Source organism: Tenrec ecaudatus, unplaced genomic scaffold, assembly GCF_050624435.1.
Source record: "Tenrec ecaudatus isolate mTenEca1 unplaced genomic scaffold, mTenEca1.hap1 Scaffold_131, whole genome shotgun sequence".
In the NCBI taxonomy this organism is placed as follows: Eukaryota; Metazoa; Chordata; class Mammalia; order Afrosoricida; family Tenrecidae; genus Tenrec; species Tenrec ecaudatus.
The window spans coordinates 626,732-653,561 of record NW_027457881.1 but is presented as its reverse complement, the minus strand read 5'-3'; the positions used below and the strand labels follow the sequence as shown (position 1 = coordinate 653,561).

The 26,830-nt window shown below is 39.7% G+C and overlaps 1 protein-coding gene across 3 annotated transcripts in view; it reads left to right on the top strand.

Annotated features, from left to right (window-relative positions):
* LOC142436063 (thyrotropin-releasing hormone-degrading ectoenzyme-like) overlaps positions 1–26,830 on the top strand; it is a 342,102-nt gene that overhangs the window by 145,138 nt on the left and 170,134 nt on the right. The window contains exon 10 of one of the 3 annotated variants that reach the window (XM_075539993.1): positions 18,071–18,401. The exons of the other annotated variants lie outside the window; for them this stretch is intronic. Coding sequence (XP_075396108.1) covers positions 18,071–18,110 — 40 coding nt within the window. The 3' untranslated portion in view covers positions 18,111–18,401. Of the gene's footprint in view, positions 1–18,070; positions 18,402–26,830 lie in introns of those variants that run through there. 3 annotated transcript variants of the gene reach the window in all.

Sequence of the window (26,830 nt, the reverse complement as noted above, 5' to 3'; positions counted from 1 at the left end):
GCCTATCTTCGGATATTCAAAAGAGCCACCATGAAATCCTTTCCTTTTAAATCATTTTTCTGTATGCAATTGCTTAAGAATTCATATTCCGAAGGCTTCTAAATTAGCCTGGGTGTGTGCAACACGTTATGACAGAGAAATGTTAAAAATAGCCTGAGACACATTTTCAGGATGTTCTACTGTAAAGAGCTGTGAGCCATTAGCTGCCTTTCTATGATAACCCAGAAAGAGCCTCGAGACTAGAATTTTCACACTGACCTGTCCCTGCAGGCATAAGCTGGCTGGTTCAAGTGCAGACAGTTAACAAGTGCCTTTCAGCTTTATTTAGAAATTTGTTGAGTGTGTTCTCCTTGAAATGAGGCTATCGCTATCGAGGGGACCACCCGACCTTCTGGCCTCCACTTTGACCTTTGTTTCTTGCCTGTCTTTTAAAAAGACTTTCTGCTTTCCTCTTGAGTGATGGTCTTGAGGTTCAACCACAGCTCACCAGGTCTGCTGTCAGTACTTGCCTTTTGTGTTGTGGAAAAAAGTACCTGCTGTGAACAAGTTGTTAGTTTTGTAAAATCCTATCATGAAATCTCCAGCTCATTTACCAACTACTGTTCTTCCACCAGTCTCCAACATTTGCATTCCAATCAACACTAATTATCAATGCATCCTGATCGCATGCGATCAATTTCCAAATGAAGTTTGTGGTAGAATTCTTCAATTTCTTCATCACTAGCTTTTGTGGTTGGTCCATACATTTGAATAATTGCTTATTGATTGGATTTCCTTGAAGCTGGATAGATATAATCCTGTAATTAACAGCATTGTACTTCATGATGGATGTAGTGAGATCCTTTCTGACAATGAATACCACACCATTCCTCTTGATTGTGTTTTTCCTGGTGTAGAAAATGAAATGACCTTCTGATTTTAAATTGCCAATACCAGTCCATTTCCATTTACTAATGCTTAGAGCATTGTTGTACATGCATTCCAGTTCATTTTTGAGCACTTCCACTTTTCTTACATTTATGCTTCACATATTCCAAGTTCCAATCATAGAAGACTGTTGCAGCTGTTTCGCTTTACCTTGAGTCCTACGCCATGAGCAAATGAAGACAGCAAATGCTCCGCTCTTGCCGGCTTTCCTCAATTCACTTCCACGTAGTGGACTCCCCTCCAAGAAAGCAGCTCCTCTGCAGTCACATTTTGAGGGCCCTCCCACCTGAGGGGTCCATCCACATGCAGTTTATCTGACAGTGTTCTGCTTCCTTTGTTCAGGCTTTCAACATGTGAGCCTGCTTTGAAGCTCTGTCCAAGGTTTTAAGCAGCTTCTTCCTCAAGAGTGGGAGTCTAGTCCCTCCTTAGTTGTGCTTGGGGTGGCCCTGCTGGCATTTGAAACACCAAAGACATAGCTTCCAGCATCACAACAACACAGAAGAGCCCACAGCATGACAAACTGGCAGACAAGTGGTGCATTTGAATTGAATTTGCATTTGAACTGGGGTGCTGGAGAAGGACAAACTGCTCTGTATTGAAATCAGTAAGACCAGAGTGCTCCTTAGAGGCAAGGATGACAAGACTTCCTCTTACATGCTTTGGACATGTAGTCACAAGACTAAAGTGGAAGGGTGGCAAAAAAGAGGAAGGGGTTCAGCCAAGTGGATTGGTTGACACCATGGCTTCATCAATGGGCTCAGGCGCAGGAACCATCGGGAGGGTGGTGCTGAACCATGCAGTGTTTTGTTCCACTGTGCACAGGCTCACTATGTGTCACAGTGGGCTGATGGCACAGAACAATACCGTCGACAACGACAGACAACAACCCCACCTTGCTTGCTGAAAGCGAGGAGAACTTGAAGCACCTGCTGATGAAGATCAAGGATGGCAGACTTCAGTATGGATTTCAATTCATTAAAAAAAACAAAAACCCAAAGTCTTAAAACTGCACTAATACATAATATCATGATAAATGGAGAAAAGATTGAAGTTATGAAGGATTTCATATTGCCCTTTTCCTTGCTTTGATCATGGAAGCCACAATCAAGATCTAAGGATATGTATTATATTAGGTCAATCTGCTGCACAAGACCTCTTTAGAGTGTTGCAAAGCAAGGGTATTATTTAGAGGCCCAAAGCATTGTCTCTTCAATCACCTCCTATGCAGTGACGTTCGACATTGAATAAGGAAGACCAAAGAAAAGTGATGCACTTGAGCCATGGTGTGGGAGAGTATTGACAGTACCAGGGACTGAAAGGACAAACACATCTGTCTTGAAGTGAGTACAGTCAGAGTTCTCCTTACAGAAGATGACGAGGCCTTGCCTCACATCCTTTGCACAGACCATCTGAGAGACCAGTCCCTGGAGAAGCACGTCATGCCTGGGACAGTGATGGGCAGTAAAAGAGGAAGGCCTCAAGGGCAGGCTGCCACAGTGCGTGCCTCAGGGAGCTCATAGGCACTCTGGTACGCACGGTGCAGGCTGGGCAATGTTACATTCTTTTGTACCCAGGGTCACAGGGCCAGAGCTGCCCCAAGGCAACTAGCCAATGCCACCCTACTAAGTAGTTCTAAAAAGTCCAACTATTTCAAGTACTCTGTGGCTTTTGAGGATGGTAAGCTCTTTTGGAGACCCATACGTCATTGCTTCTCATTCTTCCTAATGCGGGGACCCTTTAATACACTTCCTCATGTTGTGGTGACCCCCTAACCTTAAAATTATTTTTGTTGTGACTTCATAACTATAATTTCGCTACTGTTTTAAATCAGGCAACCCCTGTGAAAGGGTCATTTGACCTCCAAAGGGGTTGCATCTCAGGTTGAGAACTGCTCTTGTAGGTAGTGTGGCTTCAAAGCCAGCAGATTTGTAGACTCTGCTGCCAAATGTTGACATCAGCAGTTATAAGGGTGAAATATCTTAATGTTACGTCTAAATGTGTGAGAATGGTGACATCATTTAACATCATTCTGTGAGACTGATCCACTTTCTTTGAAAAGTACCCACTTGTGTTTGTCTCCTTGGGTTTCCTAGAGACTCAGAGTGTAGTCGTTCATGATATCTAATCCATATACTCTAGCGTTCTCCTTAATGTTTTAATTCAGTGTGAACTCACAGCATATAGGTTGACCATTTTCTTAACATATCCTTGAAAGAAATGCAGACTAATCCTGTCTTCCAGTTTGACCGCAGAAATGGCAAGTACATGGTGATCAGAGCAGGAATTAATCCACTTGTAGTCTATGCTTACTTCGCATTCTCTGTGGAAAATCCATCTCTCTGATCTCTTTTTGTTCTATACCATTATATTGCATCTTTATTTAAAAGCACTGTTATGAGAATTTTCAATGTTATTATTCCTTAGTTTGGGAATTCCATAATCTTATCAATGGTCAATAGATATTTGGCAGATTGGAAAATAAATATAACTAATCATTTACTTGTGCAAGAGTATTCAAGAACTCTGCTGTTTGCCAGCCACAGTACTGAATATTAAAAAAACAATATGGTCTGTAATCCCCTAGTTATTTATTCAGCCAAAGTAGAATGAGGTAGTTGTAAAAATGTGGCTCTTAGATAAAATCTGTTTTCACTACTTCCTGGGAGAAGTTCTGCCTCTGTGTAATTCCTAGCATTCACCTGAACACCACTGCGGTCATGTCTGAACACGACTGGTTATTGCCCCAAAGAGAATGGTCATTGCAATTGGGTGCAAATTGTTTGGAATTATATAGGTTGTTTGTGATTATAAATTCTCAAATCCACTTTTGTTTCTTCATTTTACTTTAATTTTGACAGTCACTCTGTTGATCCTCACTATTTTCTAGAAGTTCACTGCTGTCTAGCTTTCCTTTTCTTTGTACAAGGAGCACTTACCTCAGTCTACTGAATGCCTTTTACTTTCCTGATTGATAAGAGCCTTGGCTATAAAGCGAGGAAGAATTGGAATTATCACTCCATGAATTGGTTTTAGGGATAAAAACAAGCCACAGCATATTGGTCTAGTCAACACCCTTCATCGGCCTCAGCACATGTTCCATGGCTGTGGTTGTTAGTATGCACGCCTGCCCAGCCTGTACTGACAGCCACTTCACAATCACTAGACATCATATTTATTTCCTGTCTATCATCTCACAATTCACCACATTCATCGATTTCTTTCACACAAGCATCCAGACACTGCGTGAAAAGTGTTGTGTTGCTAATTTGAAGGTCAGTGGATAACACCCACCAGCCCTCCTCTGGATCCCTATAGAGCAAGGGTTCTCAAACTGGGCCGTGACCTACTTTGGGTTTGGACGATCCTTTCACAGGGGCACCCAATTCATAACAGTAGCAAAATGACAGTGATGAAGTAGCAATGAAAATGTTATGGTTGGGGGCCACCACCACACGGGGACCTGTGTGACAGGGTCTCGGCGTCAGGAAGGTGGAGAAGCGCTGCTCTTGGACCTCTTTTTCGTGATGGTTGATTTAAGAGAACAGCAGGCGGGTGTGAAATTCTGTTTCCTGCTTTGTAAAAATGCCACAGAAACTGTTGTGACGTTGAACACAGCTTCCAACGGCAGCGCTATGGGAAAAACTCAAGTGTCTGAGTGGGTTTCTCATTTCAAAGAAGGTGGAGTATTGAATGATGACAAACCCCATTCTGGATGTCTTTTAACATCCCAAACGGATGCAAATGTCGACTCCTAGTGCCTTTGGAGTTCCTCCCACCAGGTCAGACTGCTAATCAAACTTTCTACTTAGAGATTCTAAAAAGGTGGCATAAAACGTAACCATAAAAGGTGACCAAAAACGGCTTTATTTGTGGCAGACGGGGGACTGGTTTTTCCACCACAACAATGCACCTGCTCATACAGTCATCTCAGTGTGCTGGTTTTGGGCAAAAACAACATGCCTCTCTTGCCCCATGCACCTAACTCACCTGACCTCACTCCCTGTGACTACTTTTTGTTTCTGAGAATTTAGAGGGACATGAAAGGACAGTGATTTGATGACATAGAAGAGGTGAGGGAACAAAAATGAGGGAAGTGCTATCAACTATCCAAACAGATGAGTTGGAAAATGTTTCCAAGAATGGAATCACAAATTTGAAAAATGTATTACGTATAATGTAGAACACTTTGAAGGTGATAAGTTTGTGTTGTAAAAAAAAAATTAAATACATAGCTTTGAAAAAAAATCACTTTGAAGGATACACAAAAAATCTCCTTTCAATTCTATTGCAATGAATTAGAAAGGCATATTTAAAATAAGGAATATATGGATATAGAAATCAATACAGGAGTTATTAAAAGTAATTATGCATTACTTTATATTGTCTTGTAATATATCTCTAGCTCAAAATGGAGATTCATAGAGCCCCTTATGATAATCATTTTCCTTAACAAACAAATATCCAATAACAACAACAAAAGGATCTACTCATAATTTTCTTCCAGAATTTATCAAATCTACTTTTGGTCTCTTATTTATCCAAGGTAGCAGTGCTATCTTGTTTAAGACGTTCAAAGATAATTGGAACATGATCGATAATTAACAGCTTATGATAGTTTTTGCTTGCAGTGAAACTATAGAAGGTTACGTTTTTCAGTTTGAAGAGGTGATGTTTTGAAGTGAGAGGAAAGGAAAACAAGGGGAGGGATCAATTCAAACTAAGCCAAACTTTGGCTTGGGTGGTAAATCTTCACATCTTGGGAGATGATTTTAAATACATCATGTACGCTGTTAATTGCATTCGATTTGGACTACCCTGTGTGGAATGCTTGAAATATTCTCATAGGGAATGGAGTGTCAGTGAAAAGGCTCTCACTGTTCTGGTGGTAAGAAAACATCAGATTAGGAAAATCGGACTGAGTGGAATTTTGCCAAAGCCTATTGGATATTGTTTAAAGATAAAAGTGCAGGCCGACTCAGGAGTTACGAAATAGCACCGTGCCCTCCAGAATCAAACCACATTTGATTAGCAGATTGGATTCTTCCTTTCTAGACTGAGACTGATCTGGAATGGAGTTGATTCAGGCATCTGAGTGAAGGGAGGCAGCGAGCCGTGGCTGCTCAGGTGCTTCACCCCATTAGAGTTTAGGATTAACGGAAGTTCGGCATCAAATTTCCATGTCACTTAGGTTGGAGTCTGGGCTGCCCAAAAGGGGGAAAATAGATTTCAGTAAGGTAGAACATATGTTAGGACTGCAGTCTTGATCGGGCAACTGCAGGCCAGGCTAATGGTCCCCGAGGAGAACCACGCTTGAGCGTCAGAAGGTGTTCCGTTTGCTCGCTGAACACACTCGCCATTAGCGAGACGTTCTTGGGAAGACTGTCAGAAATGCCAAGCAGAAAGAAAGAACAGGCGAAGATTAGTTGACTCTGCATTCCAAGTCACCAATGTATTGGAAGTTAATTGCAGACGCCTAGGGCAGATCATGAATTTTATCCATGGTCTATGGAAGAAGCTGCTCCTTCTCCTCTTTCAGTGGGTAGTGAATGCTATTACAGGCATGTGGTCACTGAGCAGAGCAACTCGCGAGCTGCATTCCCAGCCCACTCTGCTTTTACTTTCTTAAGGTGCCTGATTCCATTTTTTAAATGTTCCTGGCTTCTGTTGGATCTTGATATTAATAGATTATTATTTCTTATAAGGGTGACGAGCGGAGAAATACACATAAAAATTTGAGCTTCATTAGACCCAGGCACCTGTGGTTTTCAATAAATTATATATGTAGTGTAAATATTAGGGAGTTGGTAGGTAGGTAAGTGTGTACATATGTGGGTAGGTTTGGTAGGGAAGTAGCTGGATAGATAGATAGATGGATGATAGGTGGAATGTAGAATGATAAAAGTAGATATATAACAGAGTCATGGTATTTGAATGTAGAATGATAAAAGTAGATATATAACAGAGTCATGGTACTTAGTTCATGCCATGATGAAATTACCATATTTAGTCTCAGGAAGATTAGTTTTGACATACTGTTGTCATATGAGCACAGATAGAGAAATTTAAAATTTGAGCACAAAAGCTGATGTTTAGTACATAAATTTAAGTTGTTTTCCTAATGGAGGAAAATGTCACTGAAGATAAGTATTGAAAACATGTGAATTCTATAAATTCTGTATTAAATAATTATCACATCCAACAATATGAAGTTACAAATGTTTGAAGCAGAAATATTAAGAAATTTTCCAACTTCAACTATATGCCAAAGGTAAAGTAAAAATGTGTCCTTTATTAATCATTATGAAACTATAAAAAGCATATAAGCTAATAAAGTATTTTATATTCATGTAATTAGTCTGTATTTACTATTACCTTGTGATATATATGTATTATTCAGTTTACCAATGTAAATAGTGAGTTTGAAATAAATTGTGTATTCTCACAAATAAGTAATATGAGAGCTTCTTTACAAACAGGCAAAATGAAAATAGTGGGAAGCATTAGAAGTTCTCCAAATGGTTTTAGTGTGTTGACCTTTTTAATTTTAGTGTTTGATGCTTGTTACTAAGAATAATTTACAAATACTGAATTCTGTAATACAAAGTTCGTTAGCAGTATATTGCAACTATATGGTAGTTTTAGCCTATACAACTGGAAATACATGCGGGTTGAAAATACATATAGGATAGGATGAAATTTTGCTTCAAAATGTTCTTTCAACAGTGTTACATTTCATATGTTCACCAAATATTTAATAAACACTATGTGCCAGAAATTAGTATAGACACAAGAGTAAATAGCAAAGAATAAAACAGCCAGTAAAACAACCAAAGTTCCTGCCCTCATAACTGCTCTTGTGTTTTAATTTTTAGTTTTGAGAAATTATATTCGTGAAGAGCACAAGCTCCATAATTAAATAGGAGTATTAATTCTCAGCTCCAGTAACATGTGACTGTGAGCAAGTTATTGAATTCTTTGATCCTAAATTCCTCTGTCTATAATATATCGCTAATACAGTATCTATGCCATAAGTTTGTTTAATTCAAAACATTCACTACATCCCAGCCACTATAAGTGCTCAATCTATTTTTTTGCTAGTAAAGCATATTAAGGAATATATGTATGACCAAACTACATCCTCAGTCAAGCATGGCATGCTGGGGAGGTACACCATAACACTGAGCTCAGGTTTGGAGGCCAGGTAAATAGTTAGTTCATATTATACCATTATACTTTAGTTTACTTCAGTGTAAATTTCTTAGGGTGTATTTCTTTGTAATGTACACCCATGTTTTATCATTTGAGTCCATTTTTTGCTATTTTATTGGGTTCTTGAAGAAATTTACAAAAGAAGCCTGGTTACATTCTGAGACTTTCCACACAAATTGAGCAATGGCATTGTTTGGTCACATTCTATTTAATATGGTACCCATGTTGTCGTTAGTTGTCCTCTGGTTCTCCAATCTAGTTTCCATGTTGCATGAAGTTTTCACCCGTGCTTTGGGTGGGGTGTTTCTCTTCTGCACTCACACAAGTTATTCTTCCCCCACGAACTGGAGTCCACTTGCCCTAAGATTCCTATCTAATTTTCCATGCTGCACTTGTCAGTTTGATCTCATATATGTCTCAAAAGAACACATTATTGAAAGCATAAATTATTTACTAGTCAAGGTAAACTATTGTTTAGATTTTTGTTTATTTTTCCCCAAACCATTTTATTAGTAACTAATCCAGACATTATACCATTCCATAGTTTAGTCACATCAAGCAGTATTATGCAATTGCTACCACCATCAGTTTCAAAACACTTTTGTCCTTCATGAACCTCTTGATATTTGCTTCCCCTTTACCCCAACTTCCCCACTGTTTACCCCAGGGACCCTTATTCTAATTTTGTTTCTACAGGTTCATCAATCCTGGTTTCATATACTGAAAAACATATTACAAAGGTTCCTTAAGGCTACCCATGATAACAGAATACTTCAGAGATAAACTTCACTATGCAAACAAATAAACAGAAAATATTGAAACCAGATCAAGTGATAAGGTTTTAATCATTCAAGTGAGGTTTGTCAGTTTAATCTGCTATGTCACCTCTCCAGTACTCTCTCTTTGTATCCAGTTTATTATGGTTAGAGGGAATTCACTGGAGGCTTAGTTATAGATCTCAAAAATATGTTGTCATCTGTCGCCTTCTGCAAACCTGAATCTCACAATGTAAGTTCTGATATCATTCCCTCCTTTTGCTTTGGATTATATAATTTACAGTCCTTAGGGCACGGGTGTTGGTGTGCTTCGTCCTTGTGGATTTAGTTGACATCTCACTTAGATGGCTGCTTGTTTGGAAACAAGCCTTTAAGACCCCAGATGCCATTCTAGCTGATAGCCAGGCACTATCAAATTTCTTCACCACACTGGTATAGCACCATATCTTCTTTGCTTTCTTCTTTAGGACAAGTATCTTACAGGGTCATGTCATGAGAACTAATTGATCTTAGATTAGAGCTAGGATTAAGGGGGAGCTCCATATCCATTCTTGGATCTATTTATGGATCATGTAGACTTTCTTCCAGGAATGACTGCTAACAAGTCACTCCAAAAGTTCGTTGGGATGTATTGTCTCCGTTCCAACCCGCTAGAAGGATATCAGACACAAAGAAACATCTGGTAGTTGTTAATACAGCAGCTTAAAAGAGACTCACATGAGAACAAGCATGTGGGGTTTTTATGCTGTTGTTGTTTTAAGATCATTTTATTGGAAGCTCTCACAGCTCTTATAACAATCCGTACATGAATTGTATCAAGCATATTTGTACGTATGTTGCCATCATCATTTTCTAAACATTTAGTTTCTATTACAACCCTTGGTATCAGCTCCTCTTTTTTCCCTCCTTCCCCCTCTTCCCCTCTCATGACCCTTGATAAATTATAAATAATTATTATTTTTATATCTTACACCAATGGTTTCTGCTGTTTATTCCCCTGGGGGTGAGGGTTTATGTATCAATCATTGTGACTGGTCCCCCCTACCTCCCACCTCTCCTCATGTTCTCCCTACCACCCTGGTATCGCTACTCTCATTTCTGTCTCTGATGGTTTCATCTGACCTGGATCCAGTGTGTCATGAGGTCTTATCTGTACCTGTGTTCATGCTGTGATCTGGCCCACAGTGAAAGGCAGGACTGGGGTCATGATAGTTGGGGATAAGTAAGCCTCAAGGAACCAGAGGAATATTGTGTGTTTCACCAGTGCTCTCCTACCCCCTTGTTGACTCCTCCCTTTCTTGGGACCCTATTGTGAGGATCTGTCCTATTGTCTACAGATAGGTTTTGGGTCTCTGCACTGACCCCCTTTGTTCTCAACACATTTTTTGTTGCTTATTTTGGGTCTTTTGATACTTGTTACCTGATCCTATTGACACCTCGTGATCACACAGGCTGGTGTGCTTTTTCCATGTGGATTGGTTACTTCTCTGCTAGATGGCTGCTTGTTTAACTTCAAGCCTTTAAGACCACAAATGCTGTATCTTTTGATAGCTGATCACCGTCAGCTTTTTTTCACCATATTTGCTTATGCACCCATTTTGACTTCAGCATTACACCAGGAGGGTGAGCCTCACAGAATTCCAGGTTGTTAGAACAAAGTGTTCTTGTGTTGAGGCAGGGCTTGAGCAGAGACCCAAAGTCTCACATGAGAACAGTCATGTAGTTAAAACAAAACAAAAAAACAATACACAGAAATCACATGGTAAAGACTCATGTAGGCAATAATCACATGGTATCATTTATTTTAAAGGAAGTTTTAAAACTGAAGTTTCATTATTTCCTCCCGATGAAAAGAGAAATGATTTTTGGTAAAGAGTCAGCTGATTCATACCAACTGAATGTGCTACCAGAATATATGAGTGTGCTAATTTTGGTACAAATTTCATAGAATTATTATTAGCTTCACTTTTAAAATATATGTAGTGGTTTGATTATTTGCCTTTTAAGGACTTCAGTTATGGGAAGTGAAATGCTACATGATTTTGTTCTCTTCTACTTACCCCATGACTCACCGTTAGTGACAAAATAAATGGAAAAGATAAAACAAATATTTTTGCTACGCTCATACACAGGCACCAAAAACTATAAGCTATCAAAACAGACCAAAAAAAAGAGAACGACTGAAAATACAGTGAATTCTAGTCAAAATGTCAAAAGGATTCTGAGAATAGATACAAGAATCTATGGGTCTCCTCTCTATAGTTTACTGAGCACCGAGGTCTCCAGGAGTAGAAGGCCTTGTGTGGAAGAATGAAATCTTGATGGACTACATGGTGAAATCTTTCTACACATGGAAGAGCAGGAAGCAGTCAAGCCTGTAAGAGATTTACGAACCCCATATTTTTACAAGAAAAAGGGTGCAAAAATGGTGGAATGTGGAAGAAGTGTGTATATGGCAATTGACTTGGCAACCATTAATTGAGACAGCTGGAGAGAAACAATTACATGCTAAATCACCACCGTGATAACCTGCAATACACAGGGTTGAACTGTGAATCACACAGCTTTCCAGCATATTCTGAAATGGGACTATGGAGCAGAAATATGCCTCTAAACAGATGGAACCGTTGATTTGATTAGAACTAGGTCTGAAATAACACCCTTGATGTAAACTGCATTGGCTTCAAACTATTCTACATGATTGCTCTTTAGCCATAATTGTTCAGCAACCACTTCTATTGAATAAGACTTTCCCCGTCAAATACAAAGGATATTTAAGCATAAACTAGCATAAAAACCTAGCAACTATGGGGAAAATTATTAACAAGGAGAGCTAAAATCATGATTCAGCACAACTACAAATGTCATGCAGAACATGTTAAAAGTATCCCTCTCTTAATTCTAAGAGATTAAAATGAGAGTTTGTGGTGCCCAGCTATCAAAAGATATAGCGTCTGGGGTCTTAAAAGCTTGAAGGTAAACATGGGGCCATCTAGCTCAAAAGCAAAAAAAACCCACATGGAAAAGCACACCAGCCTGTGTGATCACGAGGTGCTGAAGGGATCAGGTATCAGGCATCAAAGAACAAACAATCATATCATTGTGTGCTCACCTCCATGGTACCATCGCTGAAGAAAAATGGGTGCATAAGCAAATGTGGCAAGAAAGATGATGGTGCCCAGCTATCAAAAGATATAGCATCTGGTGTCTTAAAGGCTTGAAGGTAAACAAGTGGCCATCTAGCTCAGAAGCAACAAAGCCCACATGGAAGAAGCACACCAGCCTGTGCAATCACGAGGTGTTGAAGGGATCAGGCATCATCAGAACAAAAATTTTACTATAGTGAATGAGGTGGGGAGCACGGAGTGGAGACCCAAAGCCCATTTGTCGGCCACTGGACATCCACTTGCAGAGGAGTCTGGGGGGAGGGGGGAAGACGAGCCAGTCAAGGTGTAATGTAGAACTGATGAAAAATACAACTTTCCTCTAGTTCCTAAATACTTCCTCCCTCCCTGCCCCCCCCCCCCCCCGCCAACTATCATGATCCAAATTCTCCCTTGCAAGTCTGTCTGGCTAGACCAGAGGTTGTACACTGGCACAGATAGGAACTGGAAGCACAGGGAATTCAGGGCAAATGATCCCTGCAGGACCAGTGGTATGAGTGGTAATACTGGGACCGTAGAGGGAGGGTGGGTTGTAAAGGGGGAACCGATTTCAAGGATCTACATGTGACCTCCTCCCTGGGGGATAGGCAACAGAAAAGTGGGTGAAGGGAAACGTCAGACAGGGCAAGATATGAGAAAATAATAATTTATAAATTATCAAGTGTTCATGAGGGAGGGGGTAGTGGGGAGGGTGGGAAAAGATGACCTGATGCCAGGGGCTTAAGTGGAGAGCAAATGTTTTGAGAATGATGAGGGCAATGAATGTACAAATGTGCTTTACACAATTGATGTATGTATGGATTGAGATAAGAGTTGTATGAGCCCCTAATAAAACTATTTAAAAAAGCAAAAATGAGAGTTTGAAGCAAGGATAGAAAAATTAAATACTCTGATAAGGAGAATAAAATTGATCTAGCATTAGAAGAGAATCATATAAAATCTAAGAATACTATAAGCACAAGGAACACCAAAAGGATATATAGAGTATGTCTCCGATAGTTGAGATAAATTAAATAGGAAATAGGTAATCATCATTATGCAATGACTATGTAAACAGGCATCATTTGTGTGTGTGCAACACACTTGATAATTCTGGAAATGTCAGATGAAGAGGAGATACAAATGGTAAAGACATTTAATACCTGGAAGCTCAGTGTTCTTACAATAAGTATGTACATATGTATATTGAAAGGGTACCAGGTGTTTTAGAAAACAAAACAAGAGGATTAAAATTAAGATATTTTCTGTTGAACACACTGGATTTTAGGATGAAGAAAAAGGAACATTCAGGCTTACTCAGATGTTTATTAGCAAAAAAATTCCAGTAGATACATGATCATACGTGTAATCACATTATCACATATCAGAAAAACTGATGGCATCCTTGAGTCATTGAATTATGAAACTCCAATTTAAAGCTTACAATGAAAATAAATTTTTAAAATTTATTTCTTTAAGTCTTTATTTATTTTTACATTTTATTAGGGGCTCATACAATTCTTATCACAATCCATACATATACATACAATTGTATAAAGCACATCCATACATTCCCTGCCCCAATCATTCTCAAAGCATTTGCTCTCCACTTAAGCCCTTTGCATCAAGTCCTTTTTTTTTTTTCCCCTCCCTCCCCGCTCCCCCTTCCCTAATGTGCCCTTGGTAATTTATACATTGTTATTTTGTCATATATTGCCCTGTCCGGAGTCTCCCTTACCCCCCTTCTCTGCCGTCCCTCTCCCAGGGAGGAGGTCACATGTGGATCCTTGTAATAAGTTCCCCCTTTCCAACCCACTCACCCTCCACTCTCCCAGCATTGCCCCTCACACCCTTGGTCCTGAAGGTATCATCCACCCTGGATTCCCTGTGCCTCCAGCCCTCATATGTACCTGTGTACAACCTCTGCCCTATCCAGCCCTGCAAGGTAAAATTCAGATCATGGTAGTTGGGGGGAAGAAGCACCCAGGATCTGGGGGAAAGCTGTGTTCTTCATCGGTACTACCTCGCATCCTGATTGACCCATCTACTCTCCTAAACCCCTCTATAAGGGGATCTCCATTGGCCGACACTTGGGCCTTGGGTCTCCACTTCCCCCTTCATTCAATATGGTATGTATATACATACATACATACACACACATATATATACATATACACACACATCATTTTTTTTTTGCATGATGCCTTAGACCTCGTCCCTTTGGCACCTCGTGATTGCACTGGCTGGTGTGCTTCTTCTATGTGGGCTTTTTTGCTTCTGAGCTAGATGGCCGCTTGTTCACCTTCAAGCCTTTAAGACCCCAGACACTATCTCTTTTGATAGCTGGGCACCATCCGCTTTCTTCACCACATTTGCTTATGCACCCATTTGTCTTCAGCGATCCTATCATGGAGGTGTGCAGCCAATTATATGATTTTTTGTTCTTTGATGCCTGTTAACTGATCCCTTGGGACCACTTGATCACACAGGCTGGTGTGTTCTTCCATGTGGACTTTGTTACTTCTGAGCTAGATGGCCGCTTGTTTATCTTCAAGCCTTTAAGACCCCAGCCACTATCTCTTTTGATAGCCGGGTACCATCAGCTTTCTTCACCACATTTACTTGTTCACCGACTTTGGCTCCAGCAGTTGTGTCGGGAGAGTGAGCATCATAGAGTTCCAATTTAATAAAAGAAAATATTCATGCATTGAGGGAGTGTTTGAGTAGAGGCCCAAGGTCCTTCCGCCACTTTAATACTTAACCTATAAATATAGACACATAGATCTATTTCCCTATCCTCCTATATATATTTGCATGTACATGTCTTTGTCTAGACCTCCATAAATGCCCTTTGACTCCTAGCTCTTTCCTCCATCTCCCTTGACTTTCCTCCTGCCCTACTACCATGCTTCGTCACCACCTGGGTTAGAGTATACCTCTTCTCTACGCAACCTTACCCTTGATCATTACCCACCAGGCCTGCCACTCCCCCCCCCCCCCGCTACCATTTTGGGTCCCATGTTGTTCCCTTGTCCCTGTGTTTGTGAACACCACTTCCTTACCCCCCTACCCCCCCACCCCAAGTCCCCCCGGAACTGTTGGTCCCGTTGTTTTTCCTCCAGATAGTTCATCCTGCCTGTCCTATTCAGACAGACCTGTGGAGACTCTAACGTGCACGAAAACAAGAAAGAGGAAAACAGAGCAACAGTATACAACCAGACAAAACAACAAAACAAAACAAAAAAAAACACTGACAAAGAACAGAACAAAACAGTTCTCAAGAGAAAAGGTTGTAGTTAGTTCAGGGATCGTTTGCTGGCCCTTAGGAGCGTTTTCCAGTCCAGTCTGTTGGGGCACCACGCCCTGGCCCCAAAGTACACTTTCAGCATTCCCTGGGGACCTTGCCTCTCCATTCTCTTGCTGTTCTGCTGCACTCCCCCAGTGCTTTGCCTCAGTGTGGTGGGATCAGGTCAGGTGCAATTCACACACTGTGTCTCCGGTGCTGTCCCCTGTATCACCCTTGGTCACTGAGGGGCATTATGTCTCGTAGTGGGGCTAGCCATGTTGTCCTCTCTGTGGATTGGCTGCTCTACTCAGGAATATCATCCTCACGGCCTGGTGGGCCAGGCTGTGTTCCACTCTCTCCTCCTGCCCCTTCATCTGCTCCTGTGTGCTCTGATCAGATATGTGCATCTCCCGGAGCTGCAGAATCAATGCTGTCCTTTGGAACAATGAAAATAAAATTTTATACCAAGAAAGAAATTTAAAAGTCAATAAATAAAGCTCCATAAAGACAAGAGATATTATAGAAAGTGTAAATACCTGGCTTATTCATAATGCTTGTAGGATACAGTGGATACTGGTTAAACTACTGACAAATCAGGTAAGAAAGAATAAATTGATTCTTTTATATTTTAATTGAGATATTTTCTTTTAGAACAAAATAACAGTGAGTCTACGTGTTATGGTGATTTTTAGCCACTTAGGTTCTATGAATTTTGCATTTTTTTCTTAAAACTATAATTTTTAATGAACTATTTTATCAGTCATCTTTTTTCTTATTACTATATGAGTCTTATAAAAATTATTGTTTTTCCAGTGTTGTGTGTTAAATAATAATGATATTGTTTTGTTTTAAATTTATATTTTAGACCTTTTATAAATATGATTCAGTTAACTTGACGGTATTTTCTCACCTTTTCAATTTCTTTTTTTTATTAATCGTTTTATTAGGGACTCATAAAATTCTTATCAAAATCCATGCATACATCAATTGGTAAAGCACATTTGTACATTCATTGCCCTCATCATTCTTAAAATATTTGCTCTCCACTTAAGCCCCTGGCATCATGTCCTCGTTTTTCCCCTCCCTCCCTACACCCCCTCATCTTTTCAATTTCATGTGACTTGCAACTTCATTAATAATCTTGAATTATATACCATTATTTCAGGAAAATATAAGATATTTTGATAATTTAAAAAAGATATATACTTATTTGGATTTTCATATTTAGAATATGAGCACATATCACTGTTGTTAGATTGTATTTTTGTCATTCTTTGTTATTTTATTGATGCTTCTACTTTAGAAAATTACCTCTTACAAATGGTAATGAGGGATAATTTTCAGATAGTAACGAAGGATGATTATTTTAATTAATGAGTGTCACTGATAGAAAATAGTAAATCCATACCATTAATGTCCTTGAATTGTTATTCATCATTGAGTTAGAACATCATAATCATTACTCTTTCCTAAACTTTATTTGAATATCATCAGCATTAAAGAAAAATCAAAGAAAGCTTATGGTTTATATTCCTAACCTAAAGATCCCCAGTTTAATAAAATTTCTATATAAATAGTGTATTTTCAGAAACAAAATTGTATGTTAAATTGAGATACAGTAGAGATGTTGCCATTCCGCTGGTCAGAGAGCAATTTTCTCACCTCCATCGATGGTACCAAAACAGGTCGCCGTAGTTTTCTTCATGGCTGTGCTGAGTGGGTTGAAATATCAACCGTTAGTTTTGTAGTCTAGTGCAAACTCTTGCTAGAGAAAGCAATTTCCCTTCATCCCTCTTTGCCTGGAGAGATTTATAAATTGTCTCTTAGTTACTGTTACCTAGAAAAAAAATCTCCAGGTGATAGAGAAACTTCATGTATTTTTTGCTTAATTTGATTTGATTTAAACACTATTCCAGTGTATAATAATTCTAAGAATATAAAATGGTGAGGTATAAATACAAAGTCCTTTGCAGGTGTAAGTTCTCAAGTAACTTCATAGCATTGTTTCAGTGCAGCGTCTACTGTGTACATGTCACAGCTCAGCCATGGGTGTACCTTTACCCTTTCTCTGTACTTGAACCCCTGAAGAAAGAGAGCAAAGTGTCAAAACAAACAAAAACTAACCAGCATACCTTCCTTCTCACCGCTGAATTCAGGGTAGCCCAGCTAGCTTTTCAACAGAACCCGCCTTTTAGTTGATGTCCCTCCTCGCTCTCCCATAGAAAAAATCTTTTTTACTGCCCACATTTCATCTGCAATGGGATTGGGTGGCTTTTAACTCTAATTTGAAATAGAGTATAACATTCTGAGAGGCAGGAAAATACCTCTGTACATCATGAGGAATTATAGTCGATGTTTCATCTCTCTGTTAAGTCAAGATGAACATTCCCCCAAGACTAGAGAAGAAAATAAGGACTCGCACAAAGATGTGTCCTTCTCTGGTCCTTGTCATGTCCCTCACTGTGATTGCTTGAGAGAAGTTTATTTCTTCGACAGGCTTTTATACCTCTAGTAACAGAAATGATTCAAGTTAAAAGAAAGAGACCCGAGTGCCTATTAAGCTTCTTAATTGTAATACGCCCTCTCCCCTCCCCCTTCAATGCAGTAGAAAAATATGCAGAAGCAAACAAACAGCTTCCTGCAGCCACGTGTACAGTCGACAAGAGGCAGATGAAGGGGCTTTCTCTTGCTGACGGCTGTCTATCACCTCATTTGCATTGTTTCCACAGTGGTGCCCAACATGCTGCCAGCCTGGCTTTCCGCATCTGACGTGAACGCCTGCTTCAGGATGACGTTGGAGGGCGGTGGTACTCACGGATTTATGGGCACTTGTATGTGGGACTCTTGTCACTATAGAGCAGGCCTGTCGCTCTGGTGACAGAGCTTGTTTGACTGGTTTTGGATTTATGATGGAGATAATTCAGAACAGAGTCATAATTTTCCCATGGCAATTACACTACCATTTGGTAATTTGTCCCTAAGCAGGGAATGGATGTGCTGGGATCTACCCACGAGTTTAGTAGCTCAGTGCAGGGAACAAATCAAGGTCAGAATGCAGATGGAGAGCACATGGTCACAGAAGTTCTAGTTCTGCTCCTTCAGCCTTAAGGCGCTGTATAGTTTATATAAGAAATACTCCTCTGTTTGTGATTTTTTTAACCCTTAGAATGACCATGAGAGCTAAATATCATTTGCCCATTTTGTCAAGGAGGAAAGCAAGATTGAAATGATTGACTTTCTTGAAGATAATATTCATCAAATACTTTTAAACATATGCCTTAGGATGACATCATGATGCCTACTCCCGGCATACACAGAAAGCTTAGAACTACTTCCCACTTGACAGTCTAACATTTTATTATGAAGAATTTCAAATATATGAAAAAGCTGACAGAAGATGTAGTGAACTCTTTTGCATCCATCCCTCTGCATCAGTAATAGTTAACTCAGGTGTGCCTCCTTTAATCCACCACCCTCTGTACCCATTCCTTCTGTGTGGAAGCCCATTTGAGGCATCATTCATTCCATCAGAGCAATTTTCACTATATATATATTTCTAAAATAAATATGTACTTCATGACACCCCCACCCCATGTTTTCAGTTTGTGAGTTATGCTAAGACCCAAAATATGATCTCTGTTCATTGAACTCTTCCCCTGTTTCTCATTCCTATTTGAGTCTCACCGATTGCTAAATCTGCCCATAGAAAATTGAGAATTGGATGGCTTAAAACTGACTGCTTTGCAAATAAAACAATATGCAAAGCCATGGAGAATACAGTAGCCATGCCTTATCATTTTTACCATTTGCTTTGTCTCTAAAAATAGATCCTGACTAGTGAAACTTGTTTGTTTATTATCCAGAAGTTTCGGACACATTTTCAATGGCTCACTGTGATACTGCCATAAGTTGGCCCTTGATCAGTCAAATAGTTTGCATCATTAGAAGGAAAATGATTCCACAAGTAGGAGCCGTGTTTCTGTTCTAATGGAATCTGCGGAGGTGGCTATTTCAGATACTGAAATAGTTGCACTTTCTTCAACATTATTACTATTATTTTACTACAGCCAGGACTGTATGTAGCATTTGGAACAGATTATGATGTATTTCTATTAATAACTTTAGCACTAGCTATACTAGTCCAATGATTTGAACCCATTAAGCCTGAGTGTATAATGAAATAAATCTCTTCATTTAATTTGAAGAAGGAACTTAATTTTGGAATTGTTTTTTATATGGGTTCACAAATCCTTTTTGTTTTATATTCTGTGAACTTTTATCTTTGTACTCCACTTAGTTGTTTTCATTTCATTTACCAAGATGCTAAATTATGTTGCTTTTAAAATTTGGTTTTATCATAGCAAGTGCATTTGAATAATTGAAAATAAAGGCAATTTATTAAAATGCAATTTACATTTGAATTTAGGCATTAGCACAAACATTTTATTTGGAAATTGGTAGCTAAAAAAATTAAGGCCTGAGGTAGTCAAAAGAAATAGTACTTTTAAGTCACTTGGAAAGATTTCACTATTTTTGTTTTGTAATGTTTGGTGGTGAGCCCTTCCCAGATATCCATGATCCTTGTTTCTTAAAATCATACTTTAAAATGTCCATATTCACTTTCTGTCCTGTGATCCTGCATCTTCTTAGTTCATTGAACCACTGCTGTTGGTTCCCAGCTGGAGCGAGGGCTGTTCTAAATACCATAGTACAATTTCAAGGGTATGCTCAACATGACGCTAAGTGTAAGTTAACTTTGTACAGGATCGGATAATGTCATGAGCCACCTGATTATAGTGCAGATGACTACCATTCTCATGTGGTCAATAAGAGCTGATTGTGAAGTTATAACTGATGGGTCCAAAATGAACCAGAAAATATAACTGTTATTGCATTCAACATTTTTTTAAATGTTAGTTTCATTTAGTCGCTCCCAGTTCCCTTCCACTCTGATGTTCTCTTTTCCCTATATCTTATCTGCTTGGATTGCACATGTTATATGCTTTGGACATCTGCTACCCGTTTTGTTGATTCCATGAGCCTGTGCTTACACCTTTACTTATCATGTTATTTATTTCTGATCAAATCCAGTAGAGAAGTAAAGATTTCCATTAAGGAATGACTGCTGTCAGAGAAACCATGGAAGAGGGTCAACTAATAACCTGTGTATGGGAAACACATTTATGCTGATCCTAATTCTTAACGCTTACAAGTTCAGATTTCAAGGACTTCATTCCAACTCGACACACACCGAGGGTTGAATTCCTGTGGGCCATCACTGTGACTATCCCCACCGCATGATGGTGGACAAAGACTGAAAACACAAACTTAGAGATTTTTTCAGGGATCACAGAAGCCAAATGCCAATTTTCAAAACTCAACTTGGAGATTTCATGCATAGAAATTTATTTAGAACATGTAGAAGAGTAATAAAGATGCCAATAGCCCTGTTACTTTTTTTCATGGAAACTTATGTAGCCAAGATTCAATCCATGAGGGAATTTTGAACAGCTCATAGTAATGTAAAAAAATTAGGATGTTAATATGATATATAATTTTTATATATAGTATAACAAAATCTCTATAAAAATGCAACACTCAAATGTTATACAAGGAGAAATATTCCTAGTTATTTTTAACTGATTTGGTTTGAGTAATATCTTTCCCTCCTTTAGTTTCATGTTTTCCACACATTTCTCTATAAAGCAGTTTTTAAAAGGAAATTAAAGTCTCCTATGACTTATGGATCTTTAGGTTAATGATTTGAATCTGGATGGCATTAAACTCAACCTCCGCAAAATCCTGCTGGAATTTTTTGTCCATTTTTTATCCAGGTAGCTTTGTAGAACATCAGTAAATTCACCAATAAGCAGAATTCCATCACCTTTTGCCTGGGAATAGTACACTGCATGGATAATTTCCCCAGTTTCTTTTAAATATTTTCCCATATTTAAACCATCGGATAGCTCTGCTGATTAACTAAAGGTAGAATATATAATTTTCTAAGGGTATGCTTTTAAAATATCTTCACTATTAATCAACTTCTAAGTAACCTTCTCAGTATCTTGTTAGATTACACAGTTGAACAACAATAAATAATGTGTAGATAAGCTTTTGGAAAATGTTTAATGTCTGCACCTTTAAAAAAAGATTTCAAAAAGATATATCATGCAATGTCTATCTTAAAATATCGTGTTCTGTGTTTTCATGACATCCACTTCATTCACTAGTTATCTATTTTTCTCATGAGCATAGTCCATATAGTGAGAGAGGAGATCAAGTTGGAATCATATTTCATTTTGCTCTCATCTTGAAAAACTGTGTGACAGACTTGAGTGTGTTTTCTGCAGCAGCCAGAGTCACCCTTCCCAGTAATAAATCTGACCATGCCCTTCTCCAACAAGACTTGCAGTGGCCTTTTGTCCCACGTAGAAAGCAAACTCGAGCCTTATTACTTAAGGTTCTTTGTTCTGTAGCCATCACCCTCTGTCCTACCTCATTCCCATTCCACCCAGGAAGGTCTTCTTGCTACTTTTCCAACTCCCGCATGTGTTCCTGCTCAGGACTTCTGAGGTTGCTGCTCTTCTCAGCCATATTCTGAGATGTGTTCTGCTATGGTTGTTCAACCTGTTCCTTAACTTAATACAGTTTTGTTTAGTGAGGATTCAAGCTATTCTCTCATAATTCTCCTTCCCTAAACTTACTTGCTTTAATTTCACAGCATCTGGAATTATGCTCTATGTTTAGTTGCGTGTGGAATAGAGTGTCGTAAGTTCTAAGACAGTGACATGTGGACAGGTGTTAGGGAATGGTACGAGTGATACTAGAGGAGGCCAGTGTGTGGGAGCTTTCTTGGCAATATTATAAGGGCTTTCTCGCCTATCCTGGCTTTCATTCTTTGACTTTTTAACAAGGCGAGTTTGGCAATTTGTTTAATTGTAATAAACCTATGTCTATTTCTAAAATTGACGTACTAGTATTAACCTTGAAGTTTCTTAAAGATAGTAGTCTGAAATGCATTAACACATCTCTAGGTAACACAATAACTATAAAATGTCGCTGTGAGGACTAAGGTGTGCTCGACCCAAGCCGTGGTGTTTTCTTTTTTGTTGTTGTTGTTTTGTTTGTTTGTTTTTGTTTTGTTTTAAACGTTTTATTAGGGGCTCATACAACTCTTATCACAGTCCATACATATACATACATCAATTGTATAAAGCACATCCATACATTCCCCGCACCAATCATTCTCAAAGCATTTGCTCTCCACTTAAGCCCTTTGCATCAGGTCCTCTTTTTTTTCCCCCTCCCTCCCCACTCCCCCCTCCCTCATGTGCCCTTGGTAATTTATACATCGTTATTTTGTCATATCTTGCTCTATCCGGAGTCTCCCTTCCCCCCCTTCTCTGCCGTCCCTCTCCCAGGGAGGAGGTCACATGTAGATCCTTGTAATTAGTTCCCCCTTTCCAACCCACTCACCCTCCACTCTCCCAGCCTCGCTCCTCACACCCCTGGTCCTAAAGGTATCATCCACCCTGGGTTCCCTGTGCCTCCAGCCCTTATATGTACCAGTGTACAACCTCTGCCCTATCCAGCCCTGCAAGGTAGAATTCGGATCATGGTAGTTGGGGGGAGGAAGCATCCAGGATCTGGGGGAAAGCTGTGCTCTTCGTCGGTACTACCTTGCACCCTGACTGACCCATCTCCTCTCCTAAGCCCCACTATGAGGGGATCTCCAGTTAAGCCATGGTGTTTTCAATTGCCTCCTATGCGTGTAAAGTTGGACAATGAGTAAGGGGGGGAATCCATGTATTCTGACTGTGGTGTTGGTGAAGAATATTGGACGTGACATACCCTTCTCAAAAAGCAACCAGACTGATCTGTCCTGGAAGAAGTGCCGCTAGAGAGCACCTTAGAGGCAAGGCTGGCAAGACTTCATCTCATGTACCTTGGGCATGTTGTCAGGAGAGACCAGACCCTGGAGAAGGGCAGAATGCTTGGTAAAGTAGGGGGGCGGTGAAAAAGAGGAAGGCCCTTGATGAGATGTATTGACACAGTGAAGTGACTGCGGCAAAGGGCTCAAACAGAAGACCAAGTGTGAGGATGGAGCAGGATGGGAGGTGCTTTACTCTGTTATGCATAGGGATGGTGGAACCAGTGTGAGGGTACCTAACAACATAGCGGCCATACAGGGAGTAGTCAGTGGGTAGGTGCTGTTGCATCGCTTCCAGCTCCTCGTGTCATCAGGTAGAACTGAATGAAATGCTGCCCAGCAGGGCGCTCCTTTACAATCACTGCAGTGGCTCAGCCAAGTTTTGCAGCGACTGGTTCACTCCATCACCCTGAGGGTGTGTTTCCTCTACGCTGTTTTATCAAGTCTGAAGTCCTTCTTTAAGGACTAGGCCCTGCTGCTAACAATTCTTTATACAATTGTAATTCTTTTAACTTCAGCCTTTTACTTTGCCATTGTTTATGGAGCAAATCAGTTTTTCATTAAAGAGTTCGTACACATTTTATGTCATTCATTGCGTTTCCCACGATCTAAGATTACTTCCTCCCTCTGTTGCCTGTTCCCATTCCTACCTCATTCCTAATCCCACTGGCTGTTGTCCTTGGGAAGATGCTGCTCTTTTAGAGTCTCAAGGTGGACGTATATCTCTAGGATTATTGTACTCCTTAAAAAAAACAGTCTCTTGCCTGGCTGAAACTTGAGCGCCATGGGAGTGAGTTCATTTCCGGATCTAACAGGTGACCAAGGGCCATGATCAGAATCACCTGTGTCTGATTAGGAAGCCTGGTGGTTTCTGTTATTTTGAGTGTTCCTCATACGTCTGCTCTATTGGGAATATTCTGATGCGACCCCTTTCAGAGCAGCCGATAGTGGTAGTAGAGCCGGCCTAGTTCTTCTGGTCTCAGCGTGACAGAGACAGGTGTTTGCGTGACCCCTAGTTCATTGATCCAATTATTCCAATTATTCCCATATGGCTTCAAATTTCTTCCTCACTCTTCCAGAGGGGGAAAGCCAGTAGTTCACTTGGATGACCCCTCAAAAGCGTTTAAGAACAAGACACTACTCCTTTAGGTGGGATGTACAGCATTGCCTTCGTGGACTCTGGTGTGACAGTTGACCATGACCCTGAGCCCGCAGCTCTAACAACGTCTTCCCTCAAGGTTTTTGGTTATATCTAAGAAGGTTTCAGAACTTGGCCCCTATATGCTTGACTACATTCGTGGATGTATTTTTGGCAATAGTAAACATGCCTGTACAAGTAATCAGTTTTCAAACAAGTATACTTAACGGGTATACTCCCAGTCTCCCTTCCACACCTTACAGCCGTCATGCTTATCCTGAATCTACTTGGAAATCATCCTAATTGCAAGGTTGGGTATTAACAGTATTTACACCTGCTCACTTTGGCTGTGGGACTCCGGCTAGCGTTCGTCATTTTTGCTCTCCCTGCTCTTATGCATTGCCTTCCTCTCTACTGTAGTTAATATGCCTGCCTCTGGTCCGTAATCTACCTTCCCTTGCCCTCAACCTCTGATCATTATCAAAGAATATTTCTTTCAATGTGGATTTTTTTTACTTTTTAGAGTAGTGGTTTCATACTTTACCTGCCCTGTTACAACTGATTAATTTTACTCAGCAAAATATCCTCTAGGTTTATTCATGCTCCAGGTGTTTTACAAGTTCACGGTTTAGTTTGTGTAGCATTCAACTGTGCGCATGTACCTTAGAGAAGCCTTTCTCCCGTTGCTGACCATTAGATTGTCTCCATCGCTTTTGCTATTTTGAAGAGGGCTACAGGAACACGAGTGTGCATGTATCTGTGTGTGTCACAGCTCTTATTGTGTGACAGCTTTTATTTTCCAAGGAGATGGCTTGCTGGGTCGCATGGTATTTCTATTTCCACATTTAAGGAAGTGCTACGCCATTTTTCACAGTGACAGCATCACTTTACCGTGCCACCAGATTTATATGGAGTCTTGCTAGCCTTTTTTGTATGCTGTTTTACATTTTTTTCTATAAACTTTGCTATTAATGCTGAAGTATAGTCATCCCTTTGTTGTGTTGATTTAATTTCTTAAATATCTTATAATCATAAGAATTACTTCATATGGTTGTTGGCCTCCTGGTTGACATTATGAAATTCCGTTTATGGTTTCTCAATTTTTATTGGATTATTTATCTTTTTCTTGTGTTCAAGTTCTCTATAAATTCTATAGATCAGTTCCCTTGCTGCGTTGGTACTGGCAAACACATTTCCCCGGGCTGTGGCTTCCCTTTCCATGTTTTGGTGGCACCTTGGGTGCACAGCAGTGCCTGCTCTTAGGAAGACCCCAGTGATCCAGCGTGTCTCCTGCTCTTGAAGTGTTCTCACTTACATTTGATCGTGTATTTAGCTCTGTGTTACGGCTCTCATGTGTGTCCCTGTGGTATCAGTGATAACCTCTCTAGCTCTAGGTTTCACATCTGTAATTCATCTTGAATTTCTTTTATGTATGATATGAGATATATACCCAGTTTAATTTTTCTATAAATGAGTATCCAGCATGGTCAGTACCACTTTAATATTATTTTTTCCTAGATAATGCATTTTGACCCTTTACAAGGACCAGCTATCCATAGTCGGATGGATTTACCTCTGGATTTTTTTATTCCATTCCATTGATTATGAGTCTATTGAAACACTAAAAGGCTTTTTCTTTTCTTCTTCCCCTTCTGTTTTTTTTCCACTCCAGTGGCTGTTCAGTAGGTTTTGAGATTGAGAAGTATAATGTATCCTACCTTGTTTTTCCTTAGTATTGTTCTTACTCTAGAGTGTCTCTTTTCTTTCCATATAAAGCTGGTAATTGGTTTTTACCTCTCTTTAAAGAGTTATATTGGAAACTAGGTCAGGTTTGCATTATATCTATTGATCTTTTGGGGTGTTATTGATATTTCCACAATGCTGTGTCTTTCTGTATAATGAACATGGTGCACTCTATCATTTATTTATTTTTCTTTGGGTTGATTTTATTTGTGTTCTTAGTTTTCTTTGTATAGGCCTTTTGTTTCTCTGGTTAGATTTACTCTTAAGTATTTCCTTTGAGTAGTTCTTGTAAATGGTTGTAGCCTCTCACTGTACTGGTGCAGTCCGTATGCTAAGGAAAGAATCAGAGAGGCTGGCTTTTATGAAGGAGAATGTAGCATCAGGTTTGGAGGTAGGCTTATTAACAACCTAGTGTATGAAGATGACACAACCTTGCTTGGTGAAGATGAGGAGGTCTCGATGCACTTGAAGAACAAGGATTGCGGTCTTCATTCTGGATTATGAGTCAATTCAAGACAACGAAAATCTTCACAACTGGACCATCGTGGTAAAGGGAGAAAAGATTGAATTTGTCAAAAATCTGTCTTGCTTTGATCCACAATTAATGCTCATGGAAGCTGCTGTCAAGAGATCAGAAGGCATAATACTTTGGGTAAATTTGTTGCACGAGGCTTCTGG